The sequence below is a fragment of the Lynx rufus genome, unplaced genomic scaffold (assembly GCF_022079265.1).
Source record: "Lynx rufus isolate CCGP_SWC_20201006 ecotype Redwood Valley unplaced genomic scaffold, mLynRuf1.p SCAF_7, whole genome shotgun sequence".
NCBI classification, from domain to species: Eukaryota; Metazoa; Chordata; class Mammalia; order Carnivora; family Felidae; genus Lynx; species Lynx rufus.
Window position 1 is genome coordinate 96,148,620 of NW_025814889.1, and position 24,277 is coordinate 96,172,896.

The 24,277-nt window shown below is 38.8% G+C and overlaps 1 protein-coding gene across 3 annotated transcripts; it reads left to right on the top strand.

The window, feature by feature from the left end:
- Positions 1-1,402: 1,402 nt before the first annotated feature.
- On the top strand, positions 1,403-23,523 carry TMEM19 (transmembrane protein 19). Of its 3 annotated transcripts, XM_047066900.1 has the most exons (7): positions 1,403-1,792; positions 2,035-2,073; positions 4,035-4,148; positions 19,035-19,172; positions 19,552-19,806; positions 20,629-20,838; positions 22,474-23,523. In XM_047066900.1, the coding sequence occupies exons 2-7, from the start codon at positions 2,046-2,048 to the stop codon at positions 22,635-22,637; spliced, it is 909 nt and encodes a 302-aa protein (XP_046922856.1). In that variant the 5' UTR covers positions 1,403-1,792; positions 2,035-2,045; the 3' UTR covers positions 22,638-23,523. The 3 variants fall into 3 exon arrangements, with proteins under 3 accessions (XP_046922856.1, XP_046922855.1, XP_046922857.1); XM_047066899.1 differs by having other exon boundaries at positions 1,403-2,073; XM_047066901.1 differs by lacking the exon at positions 4,035-4,148 and having other exon boundaries at positions 1,403-2,073.
- The last annotated feature ends 754 nt before the right edge of the window (positions 23,524-24,277 follow it).

Below are 24,277 nucleotides of genomic sequence, written 5' to 3' on the forward strand. Positions count from 1 at the left end.
CTCACTATTATTTATTATTTAATATTCAATTTTAGTCACAGTCACGAGAAAATCATCCCTGGCATCCGGGAACTAGCCTGACACATGGAGACTTCAGTGTTTTTAGGAGATGCCTGACACAGCTAGGCGTCATCAATGGTTTTCTAATGAACGTAAAAATCTCGTAAAACACCAACATCGGACAAGGTTACCCTTGTAACCTTGTGACTGATGAAAGGAGGGGTAAGAAAAAGCAAGATCAGTTCATAATCTTCTCTATGGGACAAAGCAAGGTCACTATGCAAACCACAAAAATAATAGGTTTTACTGTTAATAACTGTATCCAATTGTGTGGTGTGATTGATATTGGCTAGTCAGCTTGCTGAGGTATCCAATTATTTACCTGTACCGAACAGTGTGAGACAAAAATAAAGTGGGCACATATTTTCTGCATGAAGACCATATATGCAAGTAGTCTAATAAGAAGGCCGCTAGTATTTAGTCTTACTTCACAGATTTGGTTCTTAATCAGTTAATTCGATGTCTTACCAAAGGAAAGGATGTTGTTTTGACATGTTATTTAAATTTAGACTTGTGTGTTTTTAAAAAGTACTCAGTAGTTAAAAAAACTATTCAAAGAAAACGTTTTCTGGGTTAAAACACATCCGTGTACTATATCTGAAACTCATTTACGTCCTCTTCTTACATTGTCAGCAATTAACTGAAAAAGTTCAAATATAGTGTAATTATTAATTAGTTTTAACCAAGGCATACAAATGTTAATGTCAAATAAACCACGAAATAAGCCACCAGATTCAGACTTTTAATGTTAATAAGACGTTCTGCTTTCTAAGTTAAATGACTTAATGCACACACTTAAAGTATGATTGGTATAGGAACAGATCTCCTCAATGTAAATGCTGTCATTACAATTATTATTTGAGCTCATAGCAGGTACTATGTCCAACTTTATCTTTACATCTCTAGCAATTACAAGTGTTCACCACATACTAAATGGTGTCGTCTTAAATAATTTTCTGTCATAAAATTTTTACAACACAACATACGCCCCTTCCCCTAAAAATCCATATTATGTGCCATAAACTCTTTATAGATGAAAATGTATTCGATTATGCTTGAAAAGGACTTATGGGGTCTAAATTTATTTGCATTCCTTTTTTCTATTACTACCCGGGTAGTGGTTTCAGCATTCGTGTTTGCCTATGCTCTCAAACCTAAGTACCTAAGGTTCCAGACATCAGTATTCTGAGAAGCATTACAAACCCACCAGGCCCCGGTCGCAGGTGGCCTCTGAATGGGTCCGCCCCGCTCGACCTCTGGGAGACGCCCTTAAACCGCTCACGTGGACTAAGCGACGTCTCGGGCGGCCGCAGCGCATGCGCGCAGGAAAGGGAGACGCGACTCGCCGCGGGGCTGAGGTCCAGGAACCTCGGCCCAGGCGGGCTGGACCAGGATTCTGAAGCGGCGCGCGCAGCGGTCGGGACGTGACCGCGCTCCACTGCGCTGGGCTCACCGCCGGGACCCACCCGGGATCTGGCTGCGGACCTTGTCTTTTTGCGGCCCGCGTCGACGCGTGGGCGGGAGGTGGAGGCGGAGCCCGCGGTCCTAAGACCAGCGATTGGCTGGTTCCGCTTTCCCGTCGCTTTCCACCCTGCTGAGTTGTGGTGTGAAGTGACCGCCGACTAGGAACCGGCACTCTGCGGGGGTGGGCTTTGCTTTTCCAGTGAAGTGTTAACCTCGCCCTCGGGAGTTTCAGCTCTCCACCTGCCGAAGTTTCCGGAAATAGTTTCAGGTTTTTTTTTTTTTTTTCGGTCGGTGGGAGACGTTCGCATTTATGGTTGCCTCTACATGAGTTTTTTGATGGCAACTTAAATGACTGATTTTTTTTATTAGAAACACTGTATATTTTCTCCCTCGGGGGCTCGTTCATATCCTTACTTTCCATGACAGATCTTAACGACAATATATGCAAAAAATATATAAAGATGATCACTAATATAGTTATATTGAGCCTGATCATTTGCATTTCTTTAGCTTTCTGGATTATGTCTATGACTGCAAGCACCTATTATGGTAAGTATGAATGTTCTAAGTTGTTTTTCTATAATCTAATTGGTGGAATTGAAAATAGTCTCATTAATGAAATCCAAAACTCCTGTCCTCTGAGTGGTTATGAACTGTTGTGTTTACTTAACTCCCGTGGTCCGAATTTACAAACATTAAAATGTAATCACTGCCTTGAACATTTTAGAAACTTTAATAAACACAGCTTGTGGATAATACTAGTTAAACCTATTTCAAAATGTTTTTATGTTGTATGTAGTTATTACATCTATCTTGAGAAATAAGTGAAATGAAACATGGTTTTGTAAAACAATTGCAGTGATTTTTTAATAAGAATATTTGTAACTATCAGTTTCTCATATCCTGTAAAAAATCACAGTAAAAATGAAAGGTGGTATAATGTGTACATTTGGAGAGTTGGAGGATTTGTCTGCTGTTTTAGTCACTTCAGAAGAACAGATTCCTTTTAAAGTCTGAAACCACATTGCGTACTCTGGACTCAAATCTTGATAGTTTTGACGCCTCCTAGGAGCATACGTATGCCTTTACACAAATTCCTTGGTACCCCTATAAAAATGGAATATTGTTCAGCTGAAAGGAAAAGTGAAAAGTAGAGTGATAAAGCGATTGCCATCTCAGAACTTACCCTTCTGCAGACATGTGAATAATTGAATGGGTATTCTTCAAGGTTCAGAAGCTTTCAGAGTTGGTTCATAATGACTCACAGTAGGGGATGAGGGTTTAGGGAGGAGAGGTATGGGAGAAGATTCTGGTTTGCGCTAGTATTAACTATTGCTTGAACTCAATGGAATAAACCAGGATCTGGAAACCCAAGTGTCCCTCTGGGGCCAGGAACATGATCATTGCATCTTAAACACATGGGAATAGTTTTCATTTTCAGAAATAGAATTTTTTGGTTGAACATTTGGCCCTCTTTGTCTTCCATTTTACCATTTTTGATAGAAACATGGGCTCAGGCAATAGTTCACATTTTTCCTTACTGTAATCACTCAGTCTTGTGTGTACGAGTCGGTCAGGAATGGTGGGGACTTTAAAGGGGAAAACAGGGGCGCCTGGGTGGCGCAGTCGGTTAAGCGTCCGACTTCAGCCAGGTCACGATCTCGCAGTCCGGGAGTTCGAGCCCCGCGTCAGGCTCTGGGCTGATGGCTCGGAGCCTGGAGCCTGTTTCCGATTCTGTGTCTCCCTCTCTCTCTGCCTCTCCCCCGTTCATGCTCTGTCTCTCTCTGTCCCAAAAATAAATAAAAACGTTGGAAAAAAAAATTAAAAAAAAAAAAGGGGAAAACAATGGCCTGTATAAGGGAGGAGGCCTCTCTCCACTACAGTCAATTCTGCCACGTGAGCCTGAACTTCCACATTTTACAACAGAAGCCAAGGTTCTGGATTTTTACACTGAAATATCCTAATCTTAAATATTAACTTCCAATTGTTTGAAAACATTATGTTAGCCAAACAAAATACCTGTGAGCTGGATGCAACCTTTGGAAAACTCAGTTGCTAATTGTTGAATTGAGGTGTGTAGCTTGTGAGAATGTTACTTTAAAACACACACACACACACACACACACACACACACACACAAACAAAAAAAAAAAACCTCTCTACAAGGCAGAAAGTGAAATAATTGGATCCTGTTAATAGTTTGCTTTATGCAGTTCTTGAGATTTAATACATGCCTCCTTTCCAAAACAATGGTGAACTGTAGAGAATCATTTCAAATCTCCACATATGTGTGAAATATCAAAACTTGGACAGGACTTATTTGGTCATTCCCCAGTAGGATTGTCTCTCTGGAAATATAAAAGTCTCAACATATTTTACTTTGGTGACTTCATCTCTGTTTCCCTACTTATGCCAGTATTTTAATCCAGAATGCAGTTAATCAGAGTTTGCAGCCAGGGCTAACATGTGCAGGCTTCACACAATTTGTGCTCTATCTTTATAATTTTTAGGTAATTTACAGCCTATTTCTCCTTGGCGTTGGCTGTTTTCCGTTGTCGTTCCTGTTTTGATTGTCTCTAATGGCTTTAAGAAGAAAAGTCTAGACCACAGTGGGGCTTTAGGAGGTATGTTTTTCTTTTGAATGTTAACTATATAATACGTGCTTGCTAATATAATTTAAAACCGTGTTTTCTAAATTCCAAATATATGAGACGACAGTCACAATGTTATGTATTTTAGACAATGATAAAGTGATTTATTGCTCAGCATTCCTATTCTGTCAAAATTGCAGATACTAACATACTCAGTGTAATGTTCAAATTTATCTTTGTAATTGATGTCAAGGATAGATTTTTTTTTTCAGTTCCTTAATTATTCTGCTCCTTTAGTTGTATTAAATTATCTGCTGGCAGAAATGCTGGAGAACTCCTAGGTGTAAAGTAGAGGAACTGGTGGAAAGAATTGTTCTTGGAAATCGCTATTAGTAGCCTCAAGCAGAGCAGTACAAATTAAGTATCCTAGATTTGTTTTTCAGAACTGAGTTAGGGATAGGCCATTTATCTGTTCTTTTAGCACATATTTATTGAGCATTTACTATATGCCACTCTTCTAGAAACTGAGGATGCGACTGTGAACAAGGACAAGGTTTCAAGTTCTTGTGGAACTTTTATTCTTTAGAAGCGATAACAAACAAAATACATTAAACTTTTTATATAATAAAGTTTGTGAGAAAAACTGAGATAATAAAGAGTGTATGTTGGGGGATGCAGGCATTCTTTTGTAGATAGGGCCAGGCATAACCCGTTTCTCTAAGGAGGTAGTTGTGAACTGAGACTTGAAGAAGCCAGCAATGAGAAAGTCTGAGAGAAGCAGGTTCCAGGCTGACAGAATCACATGGGAAAAGACCCCGACGTATACCCTGGCTTATTTGGTGTGAGCATAAAGTTCATTTGACTGGAAAATAGTGAAAAAAGGAAAATGGTGAGAGATAAAATTGAAGAAATAGGCAAGGGCCAGGTAATTAAGGGGGCTTGTGGGACACAGTAAAGATTTTATTTCAAACTAGGTGGAGCCTCACCTGCCTCAGATCAGTGGGGTGACATGGTCTGATATGACATCGAGACTTTGATTCTTGGCAGTGTTTTAAATCCTAAGACATGAGAATCCCCCTCAACTGGCAGGTCTTGAAGCCACCTATCTAACCTGCAAAATATTGCTCATTAGCCTAACTTAGCACTGTAAACACACTCTGCTGCCACTGTATTCACATAGAGCAGATGTTTCTCAAAGTTTTATAAACTTGAGCAGGCCTTCATGGAAGCAATATAACATGATGGGTAAAAGAACAAGTGCTAGAATCAGGCAGGATGGATTTGAATGATAGTTACAGCAGGTGCCTGGGTGGCTCAGTCAGTTAAGCATCTGACTTTGGCTCAGGTCATTTCATGGTTCGTGAGTTCAGGTCCCCTGTCCAGCTCTGCACTGACAGCATGGAGCCTGCTTGGGATACTCTGTCTCCCTCTCTATCTGCCCCTTCCCTGCTCACATGTTTGCTCTCTTTCAAAAATAAACATTTTTTGGGGTGCCTGGGTGGCGCAGTCGGTTAAGTGTCCGACTTCAGCCAGGTCACGATCTCGCGGTCCGTGAGTTCGAGCCCCGCGTCGGGCTCTGGGCTGATGGCTCGGAGCCTGGAGGCTGTTTCCGATTCTGTGTCTCCCTCTCTCTCTGCCCCTCCCCCGTTCATGCTCTGTCTCTCTCTGTCCCAAAAATAAATAAACGTTGAAAAAAAAAATAAAAAAAAAATAAACATTTTTTTAAGTTAAAATAAAATAAAATAAATGAATATTAGTTATGGCTTTGGGAGAGTCACTTAACCTCCCTATGCCTTAGTTTTCTCTTCAGTGAAATGGGATTTTTAATATCCAACCTAAAGAACTACCATGAAGTTAATACAGCTTAAACTTCATGGCATCTTCACTTGCAGTGGTACCTTCTAAGGCCTTGGGAAGAACCCTAGCAGTGTATGCTCATGGTCCTATGGTTTTGTAAATTTTACAAAGGTAAGAGCTATGTTTGTGTATGTGTGTGTATATATGTGTGTGTGTATATATATATATATATATTTTTTTAATTTATAAGCACCAGGCCCTATAAATCCTTGATCTACCTCTGATTTCATTCTTATGGGTTGCAGTAAGAATTAAATCAGGTAATCACAACAAAGTTCCTAGCTCAGTGCATAGACATAGCCAGCATTTATTGGCTGCTTATTTTCAGGCAATTCTTCAGAATCATGCTAAGTCTCTTCCTTTATGATTGAGAAACATTGTTCAAGGACTTTTTTCCCTCCCATGAGGGTATTTGAGAATTACAGTTAACAGACCATATTGACATATATTTTGTCTTGCCATATAATCAGTATTAGGAATGGTTATGTTTTATCTGTTTAGCAAATGCTTATGTTGCGTATACTGTGTACCAGGCACTTCTGTTAGCACTTTGGAAGTATTAACTCACTTAAAGTGAATAATTTGGTCTCCGTTTGAATATAACACAGAGTTATGCTTTGTTAAAAATGTCCTTTCTCAAGTAGTCTTGCCTTGATTATTATCATTCTTGACATATAGAAAGGGCAAGTCATTCCTGAAATTCTGTCTTCCCTGGTTTCCATGTTGTATATTGCCCTGCTTTTCCTTTTCCGATCTCTACTTTTGTTTCTTTCCTGCTACCATTTGCTTTCCTGCCTTCTAGTCCTTGGGCCTCTATTCCTCTCCTGCCTAGCTTGATTTAGAATTAGAAGATACGTATTTGAATTCTGAGACTTCCACTTGCTATCTCAGTGAAGTTTGCTGTCACATACTATGAGTCTGGAGTTCTCTCTTGTCCAGCAAGAGAACGGATGCAGAATTGAATACAAGAGAGGCTTGTGTCCAGGAAGAGACAAAAGCCCCAAATAGGGGTTTCGTCTCCGCATTTATTGAGCTTACAAGATATTACCCATGTAGGTGAACATGAAGAAAACAAGATCTTACGCATGTGAACGTGGAGAAAACAATCAGTAATCATTAAGTTGTGTGTGTAAGAAGCAAAGGGTGTGGGGGCAAGTGGAGTTTGTGATCAAAGTACAATAGTATATTGGCATCAGATGGAAGTATTTGTGATCCCATTACAATATCTTGCTAGCTAACATTGGGCATTTTTGCCCTGTGGCAGCTGCTTTCCACCCTAAGCTTTTTCTAACCCATTTATGTAAGTAGAACCTATTTCCCCACATTTTACCACATTGCCTAACAATTTGGAGTCTCAGTTTCTTCATCTCTTATGAAATAGTTCCTTAGGGCTTATTGGTGAGGTTCAGACAAGATAATGTATGGGACAATATGTCTGTTTAAGCTATAGAGCGTTAGGGGTGCCTGGGTGGCTCAGTCAGTTAAGCGTCTGACTTCGGCTCAGGTCATGATCTCACAGTTCGTGGGTTCAAGCCCTGCATTGGGCTCTGGGCTGACAGCTCAGAGCCTGGAGCCTGCTTTGGATTCTGCATCTCCTTCTTTCTCTGCTCTTCCCCCATTCATGCTCTGTCTCTCTCTCTCTCTCAAAAATAAATTAAAAAGTTAAAAAAAATTTTTAAAAAGCTATAGAGCATTATATAAACATTTACTGTTAGTGATTTATTGTGTGCTTTCGATTGTATTGTAAACTCCCAGAAGACAGGAGTGGATCTTATGCTTCTGTGTCCCATACTTCTTTGAATAGTGTTACACGCATAACAGGTACTTAGGAAATATATGATTGATTCTTTTTAATGTTTTTTTTTTTTTTTTATTGGAGGGGAGAAAGGAGAGGGAGGGGATTGGGAGAATCCCAAGCAAGCTGTGTGTGTCAGCACAGAGCCCAATGTGCAGCTTGAACTCAGGAACTGTGAGATCATGACCTGAGCTGAAATCAAGAGGACGCTCAACTGACCAAGCCACCCAGTCACCCCTGTACATTGATTTTAAAACCTCTGTTCTTTTTTCTAATCATTTCATTCCATGAATATTGGTATCTTTTGTTTGGAGCTTTTTTTTTCCCCTTAAGAACAAAAAAAGAATTGTAATGCTAGTTCAAATTATATAGGACTTGGGAATACCATCCTGGAGTATGACTATAAATTACTTAAACCATCAGTGTTGTCATTTGCCTATCTGTAAAGTGAGAAGAAATTATATTATCTACAGCATTGATCTGTGAGAAGCCATCCATGTACAAAGGTTAGCACAGTACCTGGCACACACATTAAGTATTTTATAGATGTTAGTTACTGTTATTGTCTTCCTTCCACTACTGTTCACAGTCATAGGAATTTTACTAAGGTTGTCCATATTATGCCTTTAGTGTGCTTGGGATCGAGAAGAGTTTCAGAACTTCCTCAGGATATGGGTGTTAAGAGCCCCCCATGACACTGGAACACATACCTCGGTGATGATGGAAGAGAGGAGGGGTTGAGGCAGTGCTTAAGGTGAACACTGAAGTAGAGGCCTCTGATCTCTTTGAGAGAGATTATTTCTAGAATAAGGAGGATCACAATAAGGAGGGAATATATGGGAAAGTGATTATAAAGCACTGGGAAGCACTGTGTAAATGATTTACTCTAAGGAAGTATTACTAGTCATTGTATTCCCTTGAGCTCAGAATGGACAATCCGTCATCAGTTTTTTGACTTGACAATTTTAAATTTGATTTCACCTACCAAGACTATTAGGCATAATGGTTTACTATTTTTTCTCATTCATTCATTCATTCAACAAATATATAGTTAGGGTTCTCTGTATGCCAGGCACTGTCCTGGACACTTAGGATTTAGAAGTAAACAAAATGGATAAAAATCCCACTGTCACTCCTGAAACCAATATTATACTATATGTTAAATAACTAGAATTTATTTTTTTTTAAGGTTCTTTATTTCTTTTGAGAGAGAGAGGAAGAAAGAGAATCCCAAGCAGGCTCCTTGCTGTCAGCATGGAGCCTGACACGGGGCTCAATCCTATGAACTGCAAGATCATGATTTGAGCCGAAATCAAGAGTTGGATGCTTAACTAAGACCCCAGGCACTCCAACTAACTATAATTTAAATGAAAACCTAAAAAAAATATCACTGTTAGAGAACTTACAGTTTTAGGGAACAGAGATAAATAAGATGGGCTTGAGGCATTTACTATTAAATTTTTTTAATGTTTTATTTATTTTTGAGAGAGAGAGAGAGAGAGTGAACAGGGGAGGGGCAGAGATTGAGGGAGACACAAAATCCAAAGCAGGCTCCAGGCTCTGAGCTGTCAGCACAGAACCTGATGTGGGGCTCAAACTCACAAACGGTGAGGTCATGACCTGAGCCGAAGTCAGACGCTTAACCAACTGAGCCACCCAGGCACCCCAGGTTTGAGGCATTTAATCCCCAGAAATATATATTGTAAATGTAATGGAAATGCACACAAATGGAGTATTGTCTGGAAAGGCTAGTGGTTGTATTCCATGTGGTCTTACAAAGGGTGGCCTTACCTCTTTTGGGTCACCATGGTTCGGATCTGGTGATCGATCTTTCTGAAATAGAAGCCTCATTCTGTCAGGTACCCAGAGTTGATAAGACCTAAGAAAACCAGTTTATGTTGTTCATTGTCACAAGGGACTGGTATTAGCAATCAGTATACCACTTTTATTAATCTGATTAATATGGAACCAGTCAGGGTGCCTGGCTGGCTCAGTCAGTAGAACATGTGACTCTTGATCTCAGAGTCATGAGTTCAAGTCCCACAGGGTGTGGAGCTTACTTTAAAAATAATAATAATAAAGTATGTCTTTAAAAAGATATATGGGGGGCGCCTGGGTGGCGCAGTCGGTTAAGCGTCCGACTTCAACCAGGTCACGATCTCGCGGTCCGTGAGTTCGAGCCCCGCATCAGGCTCTGGGCTGATGGCTCGGAGCCTGGAGCCTGTTTCCGATTCTGTGTCTCCCTCTCTCTCTGCCCCTCCCCCGTTCATGCTCTGTCTCTCTCTGTCCCAAAAATAAATAAACGTTGAAAAAAAAAAATTAAAAAAAAAAAAAAAGATATATGGAACTAGTTGATTGCAGACTGAATAAAAACATCACTGCTGAGGCATGTCCAATTCTTTTAATTTTTTTTTTCAACGTTTTATTTTTTATTTTTGGGACAGAGAGAGACAGAGCATGAACGGGGGAGGGGCAGAGAGAGAGGGAGACACAGAATCGGAAACAGGCTCCAGGCTCTGAGCCATCAGCCCAGAGCCTGACGCGGGGCTCGAACTCATGGACCGCGAGATCGTGACCTGGCTGACGTCGGACACTTAACCGACTGTGCCACCCAGGCGCCCCTGCATGTCCAATTCTTGTAGTCAGGCCACTTGAGAAGTAAGATTATAACCAGAACTTTTCTTTGGTGAGTACTAAGTCTGAGAAACAGTCTATATGATGCCAGCAAGCTGAGTCTAAAGACCCAGAGGGGGGTCACACAGGACCAACCAAGAGAATCCCTGACTGTGCACAGGGTAGAAATCAAATGTGAGTCAGCTTGAAATGAAAGTGAAGTTTATGGAAGATATGGAGAGAGTCCAAATACAGACAGAGTGGGAGACACAGAAAGGAAAGGAGAGTCCCATCTTTGTTTGGCGTGTGGGGTTTTAATGAGGATTGTGGTCTGGTGTATGTGTTTTTTTAGGCATCCAGGAACCAGTTAGAACAAAGAAGAGGGTCCAGGTGTTATTTCTTGGAGCCAGGGGGCCTTGGTCAAGATGTCTAGCACCAGTGGTCTGGAATACACATATGCTGGCTTCCTCGGGTCATTCTTACCTGGTCCTTCCTTAGAAGTTATCTATTCTAAAGAAATCATTAACTCCTTGTCCCTTACAAGGAGGATATACACTGTTTGCTTTATGAGGCATGTATAAAGTGGGGGTGCAGGTCCTAGCAAGAACAGAAGCAGGAAAAGGAACAGAAAGTAGATTTTTATGGAGTCCTTCAGTTTCCCTGTCTCCAGTATTGCAAATCCACCAGTCAAAGGGTCCCATCCCTTGTATGGAATTCAACAAGTCTGCCAACTTCTGGTTCTTTGGCCTTCGTGTTCTTTATTTTGGGCTAATGAGCCTTCTGTTGATTCCCACAGTCTTTCTGTAGTAGATTACCTATGATAGAATTGATTATATTTGAGTTGATTAAATTATAAAATTCTAGTCCTGCCTTTCCCTTTTCTGCCTCTCAGGGTTATTATACCCAGGTCACCATGGTTGAAATTTGGGGTGTAACTCTACTCCTGCTATCAGTGACATTTGTAGACAGTGTTGTTTTACTTCCCCCTATGGCTCTGTTAAGTGCAGAATTTACCTGTTTAAAACTCAGAAGGCAGCCATAATTCTTGAATCTTGAAGTGCTTTGAGAGCACCCTTTTGTTTTTCATATCAGTTTTTATTACTGACAATTAGAGATTCCAGAGGTGGTTCCAGGAGATGGAATCTAGAACTGGAAACTGCAGTTACTAATTTAAGAGTTCAGACATAGCTAGCAGTTGCAAAAAATTCCAAGATATTTTTAGACTACATGAAAGAAATCATTCTTTCAAAGTACATTGCCTTTGATTTATTTCCTCATTCTGAACCTGTCATCCATATGAACATTGATCACTTCCTGTGGTATTTTAAGGTGGTTGAAGTAAAAAAGATATAGATGACTGGTAGCATTTCAGTATAGGTTGTTTTAGGGCCCTCCTACTCTGAGTTTGTTTACAAACAGTGGAACAAATTGTTAATAGTGACTATCTATAGAGAAGGGATGGGAGTGTGGGGGTGTACAGAGACATTTTCACATTTACTATGTATACTTCCATATTTTTGGCTTTCTCCTCCAATAGTTATGTACTACTTTTGTAATACTGTAAAATCAATTGAAAAAAACTTCAAGGTTGAATAGGTTTTTCCACTGCTGCTGCTTTTATTGCCAGTGATATTAGTTAACATTTATTAAAGGCCTTCTACATCTGGGTAATATAATAAGTATATTATAAAAATTATTTAACTTTTCACAGCAAGCCAATGAGGTAGGAATTGCTGTTATTATTTCACCAATGAAAAGTTGAGGCTTACAGTTGGGAAACATTTAGTTATTCAGAGGTAAATGGAGGAGCCAAAGTTTGAACTCCAGACTGTTCAACTCCAGAGCTAAAGTACTTTGTTAGTACTTTATACAGCATTACCCTACTTCTTGCACTTTATTTTTTTAAGTTCATTTATTTTGAGAGAGAAAGAGAGAAAGAAAGTGGGGGAGGGGCAGAGAGGGAGAGAGAATCCCATGCAGGCTCCACACTGGCAGCCCAACTTGGGGCTCACACCCCTGAACCATGAGCTCGTGACCTGAGCCAAAAATAAGAGTCAGACACTCAACCGACTGAGCCACCGAGGCGCCCCCTACTTCTTACACTTTAAATTAGAATGCACTAAAGTTGGAATGCCTGGGTGACTCAGTCCGTTAAGCATCTGACTCTTGATATCATCTTAGGTCTTCATCTCAGGGTCGTAGAGCCTACTTAAAGTACTAAGCTTGATAAACTTGAGTAAAATGCCAATATTTGAGTATCTCGGGAGTGATCAATCAATAAATGTCTCACTAGTTGCAGTATCTGAATGTTGAGCTAATCAGAGTTTCTACAAAAATAAAAACCTGGTCCCCTGTTCTGTTATTTAAGAAGATACTATTTCATACTCATTTATTAAATAAATATTAACACCTGCTTAATATCTTTTCTATTAATAGTTTTGTTTAATGTGTTAACAAAAATCTTTATATGACAACACTGAATATATTTATCTTAAAAGTTACAGAGAATGGAAATTGTTTTTTGGGGGGTTTTTGTTTGTTTAAATTTTAACTAGGCCTCACATTCAACATGGGGCTTGAACTCATGACTCTGAAACTAAGAGTCACATGCTCTTAATGCTGACTGAGCCATCCACATGCCCTGAGAATGGAAATTGTTAACAATAAAGTTAGACAGGGATGGAAGAATTTGTACTTAGAAATACAAGCAAGCAGTCTGGACAGGGCCACACAAGATAACAGTGCCTTGGTGTGATGATCACATTCTAGGAAACTGGTCTCCAACCCTGCAGGGCCAGCAGGTGGATTTTTTTCACACACCGACTCTAAACTGGAAACTTAGACTTAAAGCAGCCAAGCTCGTGAGAGACTAATTAACAATAAATGTAAATTTTTTGGGTGCCACTGACCCGAGTGTTCAAAGGCAGAATTAGGACACTCTCTCCCTGAAAGGAGAACTATAAAAATTATTATAAAAGGGGTGCCTGGGTGGCTCAGTTAATTAAGCATCCACTCTTGATTTGGCTCAGGTCATGATCTCACAATTCGCGAGATCAAGCCCCACTGGGCTCTGCACTGACAGCATGGAGCTTCCTTGGAACTCTCTCTTTTCCTCTCTCTCTGCACCCCTACCCCAAAATAAACATTTTTTAAAAACCCAATAAAAATTATTATTAAAAATATGATTATAGGGGCACCTGGCTGGCTTCGTCAGAGCATCGTGCAACTCTTGATCTTGGGGTCATGAGTTTGAGCCCCACATTGGGTGCAGAGATTAATAAATAAAACTTTTTTTAAAATGTGCTTTTAAGTTGAGAAGGACTTAGAGAATAGAGAATGCTACTTTTATATAAAGAAGAAGGGAGGTACCTGGGTGGCTCAGTCAGTAAGCTACTAACTCTTGGTTTCTGCTCAGGTCATGATCTTGTGGTTCGTGAGTTCAAGCCCCATATCGGGCTCCGCCAGTGTAAAGCTTGCTTGGGATCTCTCTTTCCCTCTCTCCCTGCCCCTCCCCTGCTCACTCTCTGTCTCTCTCGAAATAAATAAACTTTAAAAATTTTTAAAAAAATGGAAAATAAAACATGAGTATATATATATATATATATATATATATATATATATATATATCTTTCAAAAAAGAAATGCAGGAATGATAAGCTAGAAAATAATGAAGTTTGTTATCTACAAAGAATGGAGGGAGAGCAAAATATAGTCAGAGGGGCAAAGGGACCTGGGAGGAAGTGACCCTTCTCTGAATATACTTTTTTGTGTAAGTTTGACTTTTGAAATCATGCTACTATTCTACATATTTTAAGCAATAAAATTAGAAAGGATGGAACAGGGGAAATCTACAACTGAAAGCAAACTAAAACAAATGAACCCAATTGTATTTTAAATTAATACTATAAGCACACTGGAGGGAAAAAGAGGAAACTTAACATAGTATTTAACTATATTCCTTCAGTCTTGGGTTAAAGGAAGAAGAGAATTGCAAACAAATCCTGAACTATGTTTGGTGTGGTTTGTTTTTGTTGTAGTAAGAGTGAAGTAATTCTACAAATTTTAGATGTGATAGGGGATTGAGAAAATGAGTGAAATTGTCATTGTTGTTTTAAACTGGGGGGTTCTTACCAAAGAAGGAGGCATACAAATGTGGAAGGAGGAGGAGCAAGAGAATCTGTGGAGATGGATTGTAATGGGAGCTCTTGGTATGATCTTGTGATCTAAAATACATGTATGTGTGTGTATGTGTAGATGTGCACATGTATGTGCATGTGTGTATATTTGTATGTTCATGTGTATGCATGTATTTATTTGTCCTGTCCACAAAAAAGTAAATATACCCCAGTAGCAATGAGCACACTGTGAGATTGGCCACTGAAATGAACCAAAGCTCCTCAGAGAAATGACTGGTTCCAGGGTTGGGGAAAACTAGGTTTGGGAAGAACCTAGAGCATCTTGTTATGCCAGAGAGAAAAGAAATACTAAAAAAAAAAAAAAAAAAAAAAAAAAAAAAAAGAAGAGGAAGAAGAAGAAGAAGAAGAAGAAGAAGAAAAGAAAGAAAGAAAGAAAGAAAGAAAGAAAGAAAGAAAGAAAGAAAGAAAGAAAGAAAAAGATGGGGTTATGTCACACAGGTGTAGTAATGAGCTTATCTATTTTGCCTGTTATTAGTATAGCACCCTCCTGCTCTCTTTTGGTTACTGTTTGCATGGGATATTTTTTTCAGTCCTTTTACTTTCAACCCCTTTGTGTCTTTTTTTTTTTTTTTTTAATTTTTTTTTTTTCAACATTTATTTATTTTTGGGACAGAGAGACAGAGCATGAACGGGGGAGGGGCAGAGAGAGAGGGAGACACAGAATCGGAAACAGGCTCCAGGCTCTGAGCCATCAGCCCAGAGCCCGACGCGGGGCTCGAACTCACGGACCGCGAGATCGTGACCTGGCTGAAGTCGGACGCTTAACCGACTGCGCCACCCAGGCGCCCCCCCCTTTGTGTCTTTAAAGTGCATTCTTTGTAGACAGCATTGGACTATGTATTTTTATTTCACATAGACAGTCTACGTCTTTTGATTAGAGTGTTTCATCCCCTTACGCATACTTGGTTTTTTTTGGAAGATTTTTTTTTTTTTGTAAGTAATCTCTACACCCAGTGTGGGGCTCAAATTTACAACCCTGAGATCAAGAGTGCTCTACCAATTGAGCCAGCCAGGCGCCCCTAGCCCCTTACATTTAAAGTAATTAAGGAGAAACTTATTTCTGTCATTTTGCTATTTGTTTCTATATGCCTTTCAGTTTTTTTGTTCCTCATTTTTTGTATTACTATCTTCTTTTGTGTTTAATTTTTTGTAGTGGAATGTTTGAATTCCTTTCTCATTTCCTTTTGTGTATATTTTATAACTATTTTCTTTATGGTTACCACAAGAATTACATTTAACATCGTGGAGTTACAACATTTTCATTTAAATTTTTGCCAGCATAACATCAATAACCTACAAACTTTTAATTTCTCCTTTGCTTTTGAAAAATAGTTTGGCTAGATTTAAGCCTCTCGTTTGACAGGTTTTTTTTTTTTTTTCTTTCTTTCCTTTTCACACTTTGAGTATATCAGCCCTGTGCCTTCTAGCCTTCTGGCCTCCAAAATTTCTGATAATCTTACTGAGGATCACTCGTATGTGATGAGTTGCTTACCTTTTTCTGCTTTCAAGACTGTCTTTGTCTTTGAACAGTTTGATTATAATGTGTCTCAATGTGGCTCTCTGAATTCATTCTACTTGGAGTTTGGTAAGCTGCTTTCTTGCATGTTTATACGTGTGTCTTTCATCAAACTTGGTAAATTTAATAAAAAAACAAAACTTGGGAAGGTTTCAGCTGTTATTTCTTCAAAGAATTTCTCTATCCCTTGTCCTCTTTTCTTCTTCTGGGATTCCCACGTGTGTGTTGTTCCACTTGTCCCTTAGGCTTTGTTCACTTTTCTTCAGTCTTTTTTTTCTGTTCTTCAGACTGGATAATTTCCTTTGCCTGCCTTCAAGTTCATTGATTTCTTTATTCTGCCGGCTCAAATGTGCCTTTGAATCTTTACTGAATTGTTTTCAGCTCCAATATTTCCTTTTGTTTTTTCTCTAGATTTCTGTCCTGTTTATTAGCATTTCCATATCCCATATTGTTTTCTTGACTTTCTTCATGTCTTCTTTTCATTCTTTGAGCATCCTTAAGACTGTTGTTTTGAGGTCTTTGCTTAGTAGGTCCACCATCTCGCCCTTCCAGTGACAGTCTCCATTGATTTTTTTTTTCCCCTGTGAATGGGCCATACTTTCCTGTTTCTTTGTATGCCTTGTGATATTTTTCTTGAAAACTAGACATTTAAATCTAGTAAGACGGTAACTCTGGAAATCAGAATTTCCCCTGTCCCCAAGGTTTGCTCTTTTTTGTTTTTGTTTTGTCTTGTTTTTGATTGTTGCAGGCTGTCTTATGCCAGAGATCACCCTAAGGTGTAAACTTAAGGTCTTCCCAGTCTTTTCTGAGCCTATACCTTTCTCTGGGTATGCACTGTGACTTTCTAATTTTCCCCGTAAATTCAGTTTCTTTCGAATGTCCTAGTCTTTAATGTATGGCTCTCCAAATGAGGAAAACCAGAAATGAAGGGAGGCTGGAATCAACCCTTTAAATCCTTTGGAAGTTCCTTTAGCAAGAAAGGGCTTGCAACAGTAAGGGGTGGAGTGCAACAATGGCTGCCATCCTCTGTGTCTATATCTGCATTATCAGAAGCAGCAATCATTGATCAGAGTACAAATCCTCATATTTGAAAAACAAGTCCAGGGGCCCTTGGGTGTCTGACTTCAGCTCAGGTCATGATTTCATGGTTGGAGTGTTAGAGCTCTGCATCAGGCTCTGTGCTGACAGCTCTGAGCCTGGAGCCTGCTTCAGATTCTATCTCCCTCTCTCTCTGTCTCTCCCCTGCTCACGTTTTCTCTCTCTCTCTCTCTCTCTCTCTCTCTCTCTTTCAAAAATAAACGTTAAAAAAAATTTTAAAGAAAGACAAGTCCTTATTGTCCACCCTGGCTTTCATAACTTGTGTGCAGACTGCTCCTGCAATTCCTGTACTTCCTGCCATGGGGCTGGGAGTGGTGATGGGAAACTGACCAAAATTACTGCAGTTTCCCTTCCAAGCCTTCCTTTGAAAGTTACAAGCCTTCAGTAGACTCCAGAGTTCCAAAAAAGTTTTGTCAGACAGATTCTGCCTGTACAATTGTTGTCTAGGTGGGAAGACAGATTCTTAATGCTTCCTACTCCTCCCATCTTTCCAGAATCCTCTGTCTCATTCATTTTTGTAGAATTTACTAACCATTGTGGTAATAGAAACTAGGGTACTTTGCTATCTCAGCCACCAAGTTTTACTACTAAGAACAATTTCTTTTTTATTTTTATTTTATTATATAGAGCACACACACATGGGGAAGAGGGGCAGAGGGAGGGAGAGAAAGAATCTTAAGCAGGCTCCATGCTCAGCATGGAGCCCAGTGCAGGGCTTGATCCCACAACCCTGGGATCATGACCTGAGCCAAAATCAAGAGTTAGTCACTCAACTGACTAAGCCACCCAGGCATCTCTCATAAGAACATTTATTTTCAAATTTTCTAGCAAAGGCCTTTAAGGATTATCTGAGTAATTTAAGAAGCTAATTCCAGCAGATGTCCATTTTCTTTATAGAATTATTGAGAGACAGGCTTTATAATTTCTCAGTTTAGTAACCTACAACAAGTTAAGTCTCAAGCATGTTTGACTGATTTAGCAGTTGATTTCAGTGGCCTCTTTACATATTGCCATAATATCAAGAGTACTTCTTTCCTTTTTTCTGTTTTTTTTTCTTTTCTGTTTCATTTAATGTAAGCTTCCCTCTTTTATGCTCTCCTGATAAGCCTTCCTTGAAATTGGTCATTCATGGAAAAATGCAAGATGTTCCCTTTCTTCTTTGCCCAAATAAAAGAAACAAAGAAAAAGTTGAAAAATCTAAAATCACATTCACAGAAAATACTCCATTTTTAATTTCACATAAAATCCAGGACTGTTTTCATAGATTTACATAAGAAAACATAGCTAAGAAACACTATCTATATCTTCTCCCATAGTTTATGAAACTCAAGAAGAGAGCATGTAGAACTTTTTTGAAAAGCCAAAAAGCTAGCCTTTAAGTAGAAAAAAAGATCTAGACTATAAGGGGAAATGTAAAAATTAGAAGCCTGAAAGATGCCACAGTTTAACCTCTCTGCAGAGATCCACAGTTAACTTTGAAATTTTCCAAACTAGCTGTCTATCCAAATGTTGTATATAACATATATAATATGTATTGCTTAATAGTGAATCACTGCTATTGTGTTCTATAATTTGATTATAAAATAAAATGTCTACAGTAATACATTCATATATTCATAGTTTGAAAGGAGGTCAAAATACGGTTTAAAAAAATCTCTCAATTTAATGAAACCAACATTTAGTTTACTACTTGGTAATATCTGAACTGGTAAAAGTGAAGATGTATTAGAAATGTACATTTCAGGTTTAATGTGAAAAAGAACTGAAAAAAATCCATTCTTTTTTTTTCACAGCATTAATGTATGGACTAAATATAATTCTGTGTATATATATGTTTCTTTCAGGACTTGTGGTTGGATTTATCCTAACCATTGCAAATTACAGCTTTTTTACCTCTTTGCTGATGTTTTTCCTTTCTTCTTCAAAACTCACTAAATGGAAGGGAGAAATAAAGAAGCGTCTAGATTCAGAATACAAAGAAGGTAAAATGAATTATGTTTGATATCACTCAAAATAGTAACCTTTATTTCATCCTAACATACTATAAGCTTACAGTAAGAACACGTTTAGATTGTTGAAACAGATAAATTTTAGATGAGAATAACTTTAAGTAGTAGCCTAATTTAGTTTATCATTACTTCACCATAATAGTAAGAGCGAATTTTAGAAGCATTAGAATCTATCATTAATTATTCTAAAATAATATAGAATATAGAAAGAGGTACTATCCAATTTTAGTTATTTTTAAAATTGTAGTCATTTTTCTTTTCTTAAATATTAAAATAAATTCCTGTAACTGCATGATTGCCTTTCTGAGGAGAAAACATTTCTTGTCCTTTTTATGTACTTGTTTGTTTGTAGGCGGGCAGAGGAATTGGATTCAGGTATTCTGTAATGGAGCTGTGCCTACAGAGCTGGCCCTGCTGTATATGATAGAAAATGGCCCTGGGGAAATCCCAATAGATTTTTCCAAGCAGTACACTGCTTCCTGGATGTGTTTGTCTCTCTTGGCTGCACTGGCCTGCTCTGCTGGAGACACGTGGGCTTCAGAAGTTGGCACCGTTCTGAGTAAAAGCCCGCCAAGGCTAATAACAACCTGGGAAAAAGTTCCAGTTGGTGAGTCTATATTTAAATTTCTTCAAAAAAACAAAGTGAACAAAAAAAACCCGATTGATTGTGTTTCTTACCTAGGAGGCTTTTAAGATTTTGGTTATTCCCTTAATTGGAAAATTATTGTAGGCTGTTAAATTGGTGATAATAATATTTGCAGGAAATGTTAGCAAGTCCTAGATAAATAATACAGGAATGCAGAGACCTATCAGTAGGAGAGGAAAAGGAAAGGAATAGTAGAGTATTTCTTGAGGACCTGTTATGTGGTTAGTGCTTTACCACAGATCTCAGTTCTCTTACCATTATCATCATCATCTACTGCTACTACGACTACTATGTTTTTGTCTCTGTTATCACCTGCCCTCCTCCTTCATCTTCTTCCCTTCCTTCTCCTCGTCTTTTACTCTACTTTCTCCTCCTCTTCCTTTTCTTCCTCACCTCCTCCTTTTTATCTCTTCCTCATTATTGTCATCCTTAATACTCTCAATATTCATGTGTATTGGTTCTTTAATTATTTTCATCTAACAAACAAGGAAATTAAGAGAAGTTAAGTAACTTCACTACAGTCACATAACTTGGAAGTGGCAGAAGGAAGATTGAAATCAGGCAGTCTGGCTCCATTGAACCATTCCCCCGCACTGCTTATAATGTCAGGAGTCAATGTGCAGAAAAGACTTCTTTTTAAGTAGGCTATGAGCTTTGGATTGTATGAAAGAGAACCCTTTCTTTTAGTCTTAGTAAGATAGGTACTACAATTTTTTGTTTTCCTTGATTTTATGTGTTTGTTGATTTTTAACCAGATTATTTTTATCTATGTTTCTTCTTCAGGGACCAATGGAGGGGTCACAGTGGTGGGCCTTGCCTCCAGTCTCCTTGGTGGTACCTTTGTGGGCATCACGTACTTCCTCACACAGTTGGTTTTTGTTAATGATTTGGACATTTCTGCTCCCCAGTGGCCAATTATTGCATTTGGGGGTCTGGCTGGATTACTAGGATCAGTTGTAGACTCATACTTAGGAGCTACAATGCAATTTACTGGTAAGAGCATCACTTTATTATTGCAACTTATTAGTATATTAAATGGGAAAAAATATGGGGGGAGAAAACATGGAACAAATATGGGGGGAGAAAACATGAAAACTCAAGAGGAAATTGAGAGGCCAGGAATGATAGGACAGAATCTTTTCCACAATTTTGATTTTAATTTTTGTGTGTGTTAAATTAATTGAAAGAATTAGTCCTACAGAACAATGAATAGAAGCTATGTGGGGAGGATATGATAGTGCAGGAAACAGATACTTTTGCTTATGGGACTTTATCTAATCCCAGGAAAGCAGAACATTTCAGATCAGATCATTTTAATGCCCACCCTCTATTTGTTTTACAAGTTTGTTTGAGAAAGAATTATTGTACTACTCTACACATATGACCTACTTTTCTACTGTGACATAATACTTTCTGTCCCCACTGAATTTTTAGCCCCACTCAAGATACATGGGAGAGTTGGTTTTCCCCACTTTGCTTTGCTTTTCTGTGCTTTGCTTTTGAGGCTGTCCTGTCATGTCAGTATACTGACATATTCTGGTAGGTGTGTATTTCTTCCACACTCTGACCAACCATGTGTTCTCCTTTGACTCATACAGTGAAGAAACTGGGAGTCTGGAGAAAGTTTCTCTGTGTACAGTCCTTCTATTTCTTTTCATGTGCCAAGATCATCTACTTGCCCTTATGCTTTGCTCCCCACCAATCAGAATGTTTGTTCTCTCAGATTTGTTAGTCTCATCTAGATACTAAGGAGGAAGCAGTCTGATTTTAGTTCAGGGTAAAGGTCAGTAATTACACACACACACACACACACACACACACACAGACTCACCGTCTCTCTGTCTCTCTCTCCCTCCCTCCCTCCTCCATACCTACGTTTTTTTTGTTTGTTCTTGTTTTTTTTAAGAACCTAGGTTTTATTCTAAACTGGGCTCTAACTGGGGAAGTTTCTGATCATATTGAGTGGGTTGAAAAAATAAATGTGGACTGTGGGACAGATTAACTCGTTAATTCTTTGTGTGCCTCCTTTGTGCTGGCACCGTGCTGGGTCCTGGGTTTCCAGTGCAGAGGCCAAAGACATGATCCCTATTGGTCTTGCAGGCCTAGTCTTCTGGTTTCATGACATCTCTACTTTTAATGTTCTCCCTTCTACCTGTGAAGGAATTCCAGCAGTGTTGAGAGAACAGTATTAAGGTGTACTGAAAGCCACATTTCAAAAAAGTCTATTGTAATTGAGGGTTCCATATCTCTCACCATTTAATTATCCACTGAAATCAATTTTTAAAAAATGTGTTTTAAATGTTTATCTTATTTCTGAGGGAGAGAGACACAGAGCATGAGCAGGGGAGGGGCAGAGACAGAGGGAGACACAACATTCAAAGCAGGCTCCAGGCTCTGAGCTGTCAGCACAGAGCCCAATGCAGGGCTCGAACTCACAAACTGTGAGATCATGATATGAGCCAAAGTAGGATGCTTAACCTACTGAGCCACCCAGGCGCGCCTCCACTGAAATCAATTTTAAGTGGCTGAGAATCTTTCAAAGATTATATTCTTTGGAAGGGAAGAGCTTATTTGTTTTAAATCAAGTCATTTGGATTTTCCACCTCACTTGCTTCTTTTCTACTCCAGGTTTAGATGAAAGCACTGGCATGGTGGTCAACAGCCCAGTGAATGAGGTGAAGTACATAGCAGGGAGACCGATTCTTGATAACAATGCAGTGAATCTGTTTTCTTCTGTCCTTATTGCCCTCTTGCTCCCAACTGCTGCTTGCCATTTTTGGCCCAGCGAGTGAACTTTATTTCATTCACAAAGGTTGAAACTGTGGTAAATTCAGCTAAATTTGCAATTCTGAGTTTCATCGTAAAAAGAATAATTACAATGGCAAAGAGGAAATATCAGCTCTTCCCATATTCCATTGTGATGAAATTCCACACTTTTCCTTTCATTAACTCCCTTGTAACAGCTAACATGTTTGTAGTGAAAGATAAGTATACACAGAACTTATTCATATTTTTCTTCTGCTGAGTAGAGCTTCTTGAGCAATGAAGCTATGATATCCATATATGTTGCTATATACTGAACTGAAAATTCCTATGGAGTAAATAATAGATTTTGTTCTCGTTAAACCAGTATAGGGACTAAAAGTGTAATGCCACATGTAACAGTTACCCAAATTGTAGTTTGGGGTGGTTTAAACTGATGTGTGTATGTGGAATCCTGAATAAGTGTAATTCTGGACTCCATTACTTGCCATACACAATTGGGAAAAGTGTGAGGTTTGGTTCTTAATGAGCTATGAGGCCTACTCCACATTTGTTCTCCCTTTCTGAGGGTTAGTAATGGGAAAAAAGTAAATGTCTTTTTCATATGACCATTAGAAAGCATACTTTTTTAAGTAAAAGCAAAAAAGATTTATATCTAAGATATGTGCACCTTCTATTTCAATTGATCTTTGAGAAGTTATCTTGTATTTAATATTTTTTAATGTATTTTCTAGTTTTCTTTGAAATTTGTATAGGAATTTGTTTTACTTTGGCATCCTGAACAATTAGAGTCACTGGGAAACTATTGTAACTGTTTTTTTGTTTGCTACCTAGGATTCACTGGAAGATGCTATGATTTCCTCTTCTGTACTTAAGTTTTGCTTTTCTGTACAATATAGACTCAAATGAATTCTACTTTTCAGTTTTGTTCTTCACTATGATTTACTGTGCACCAAAGGAGTTTAATATGGTATGGATTATTTTGCTCAAAGTGTTTTAGTATATGTGCTGCTGAAGTGAGCACGTTGCTGAAAGTATTTTAAAATATTTCTCATGTGATTTCCATACATCCCTCCCCCTTCTTTTGCATTGAAATTGAAGAGAGATTCCATGAATTAAGCCACTATTATTTTAGAGTGGATAAAGCTTAGAATTCTTTACTGGTGGGGCGCCTGGGTGGCTCATTTGGTTAAGTGACCAACTTTGGCTCATGACTGACTTTGGCTCAGGTCATGATCTCACTGTGAGTTCGAGCCCCAAGTCAAGCTCTGCCCTAACAATGCAGAGCTTGCTTCAGATTCTCTGTCTCCCTCTTGCCCTCTCCCTTTCATGCTCTCTCTCTCTCTCATTCGCTCTCTCTCTGTCAAAAATAAATAAACAGTAAAAAAAAAAAAAAAGATTACTGGTGGCTCTACTACAGTGATAATTGAGAACTGTGTTGACTCAGGAAGAAAGAAAGAAAAAAAGAGAGAGAGAGAGAAAGAAGGGGAGGGGAGAAGAGAAGAGAAGAGAAGAGAAGAGAAGAGAAGAGAAGAGAAGAGAAAAGAGAAAAAACAACGCTGACATCCTTAATCCTTAAGCCAAGCAACACAGTGTGTCTCAAGCATCGGTTTTCACCTTTGGGTATAGAGTGTAATCACCTGAGGATCTTTAAAAAAAAAAAAAAAAC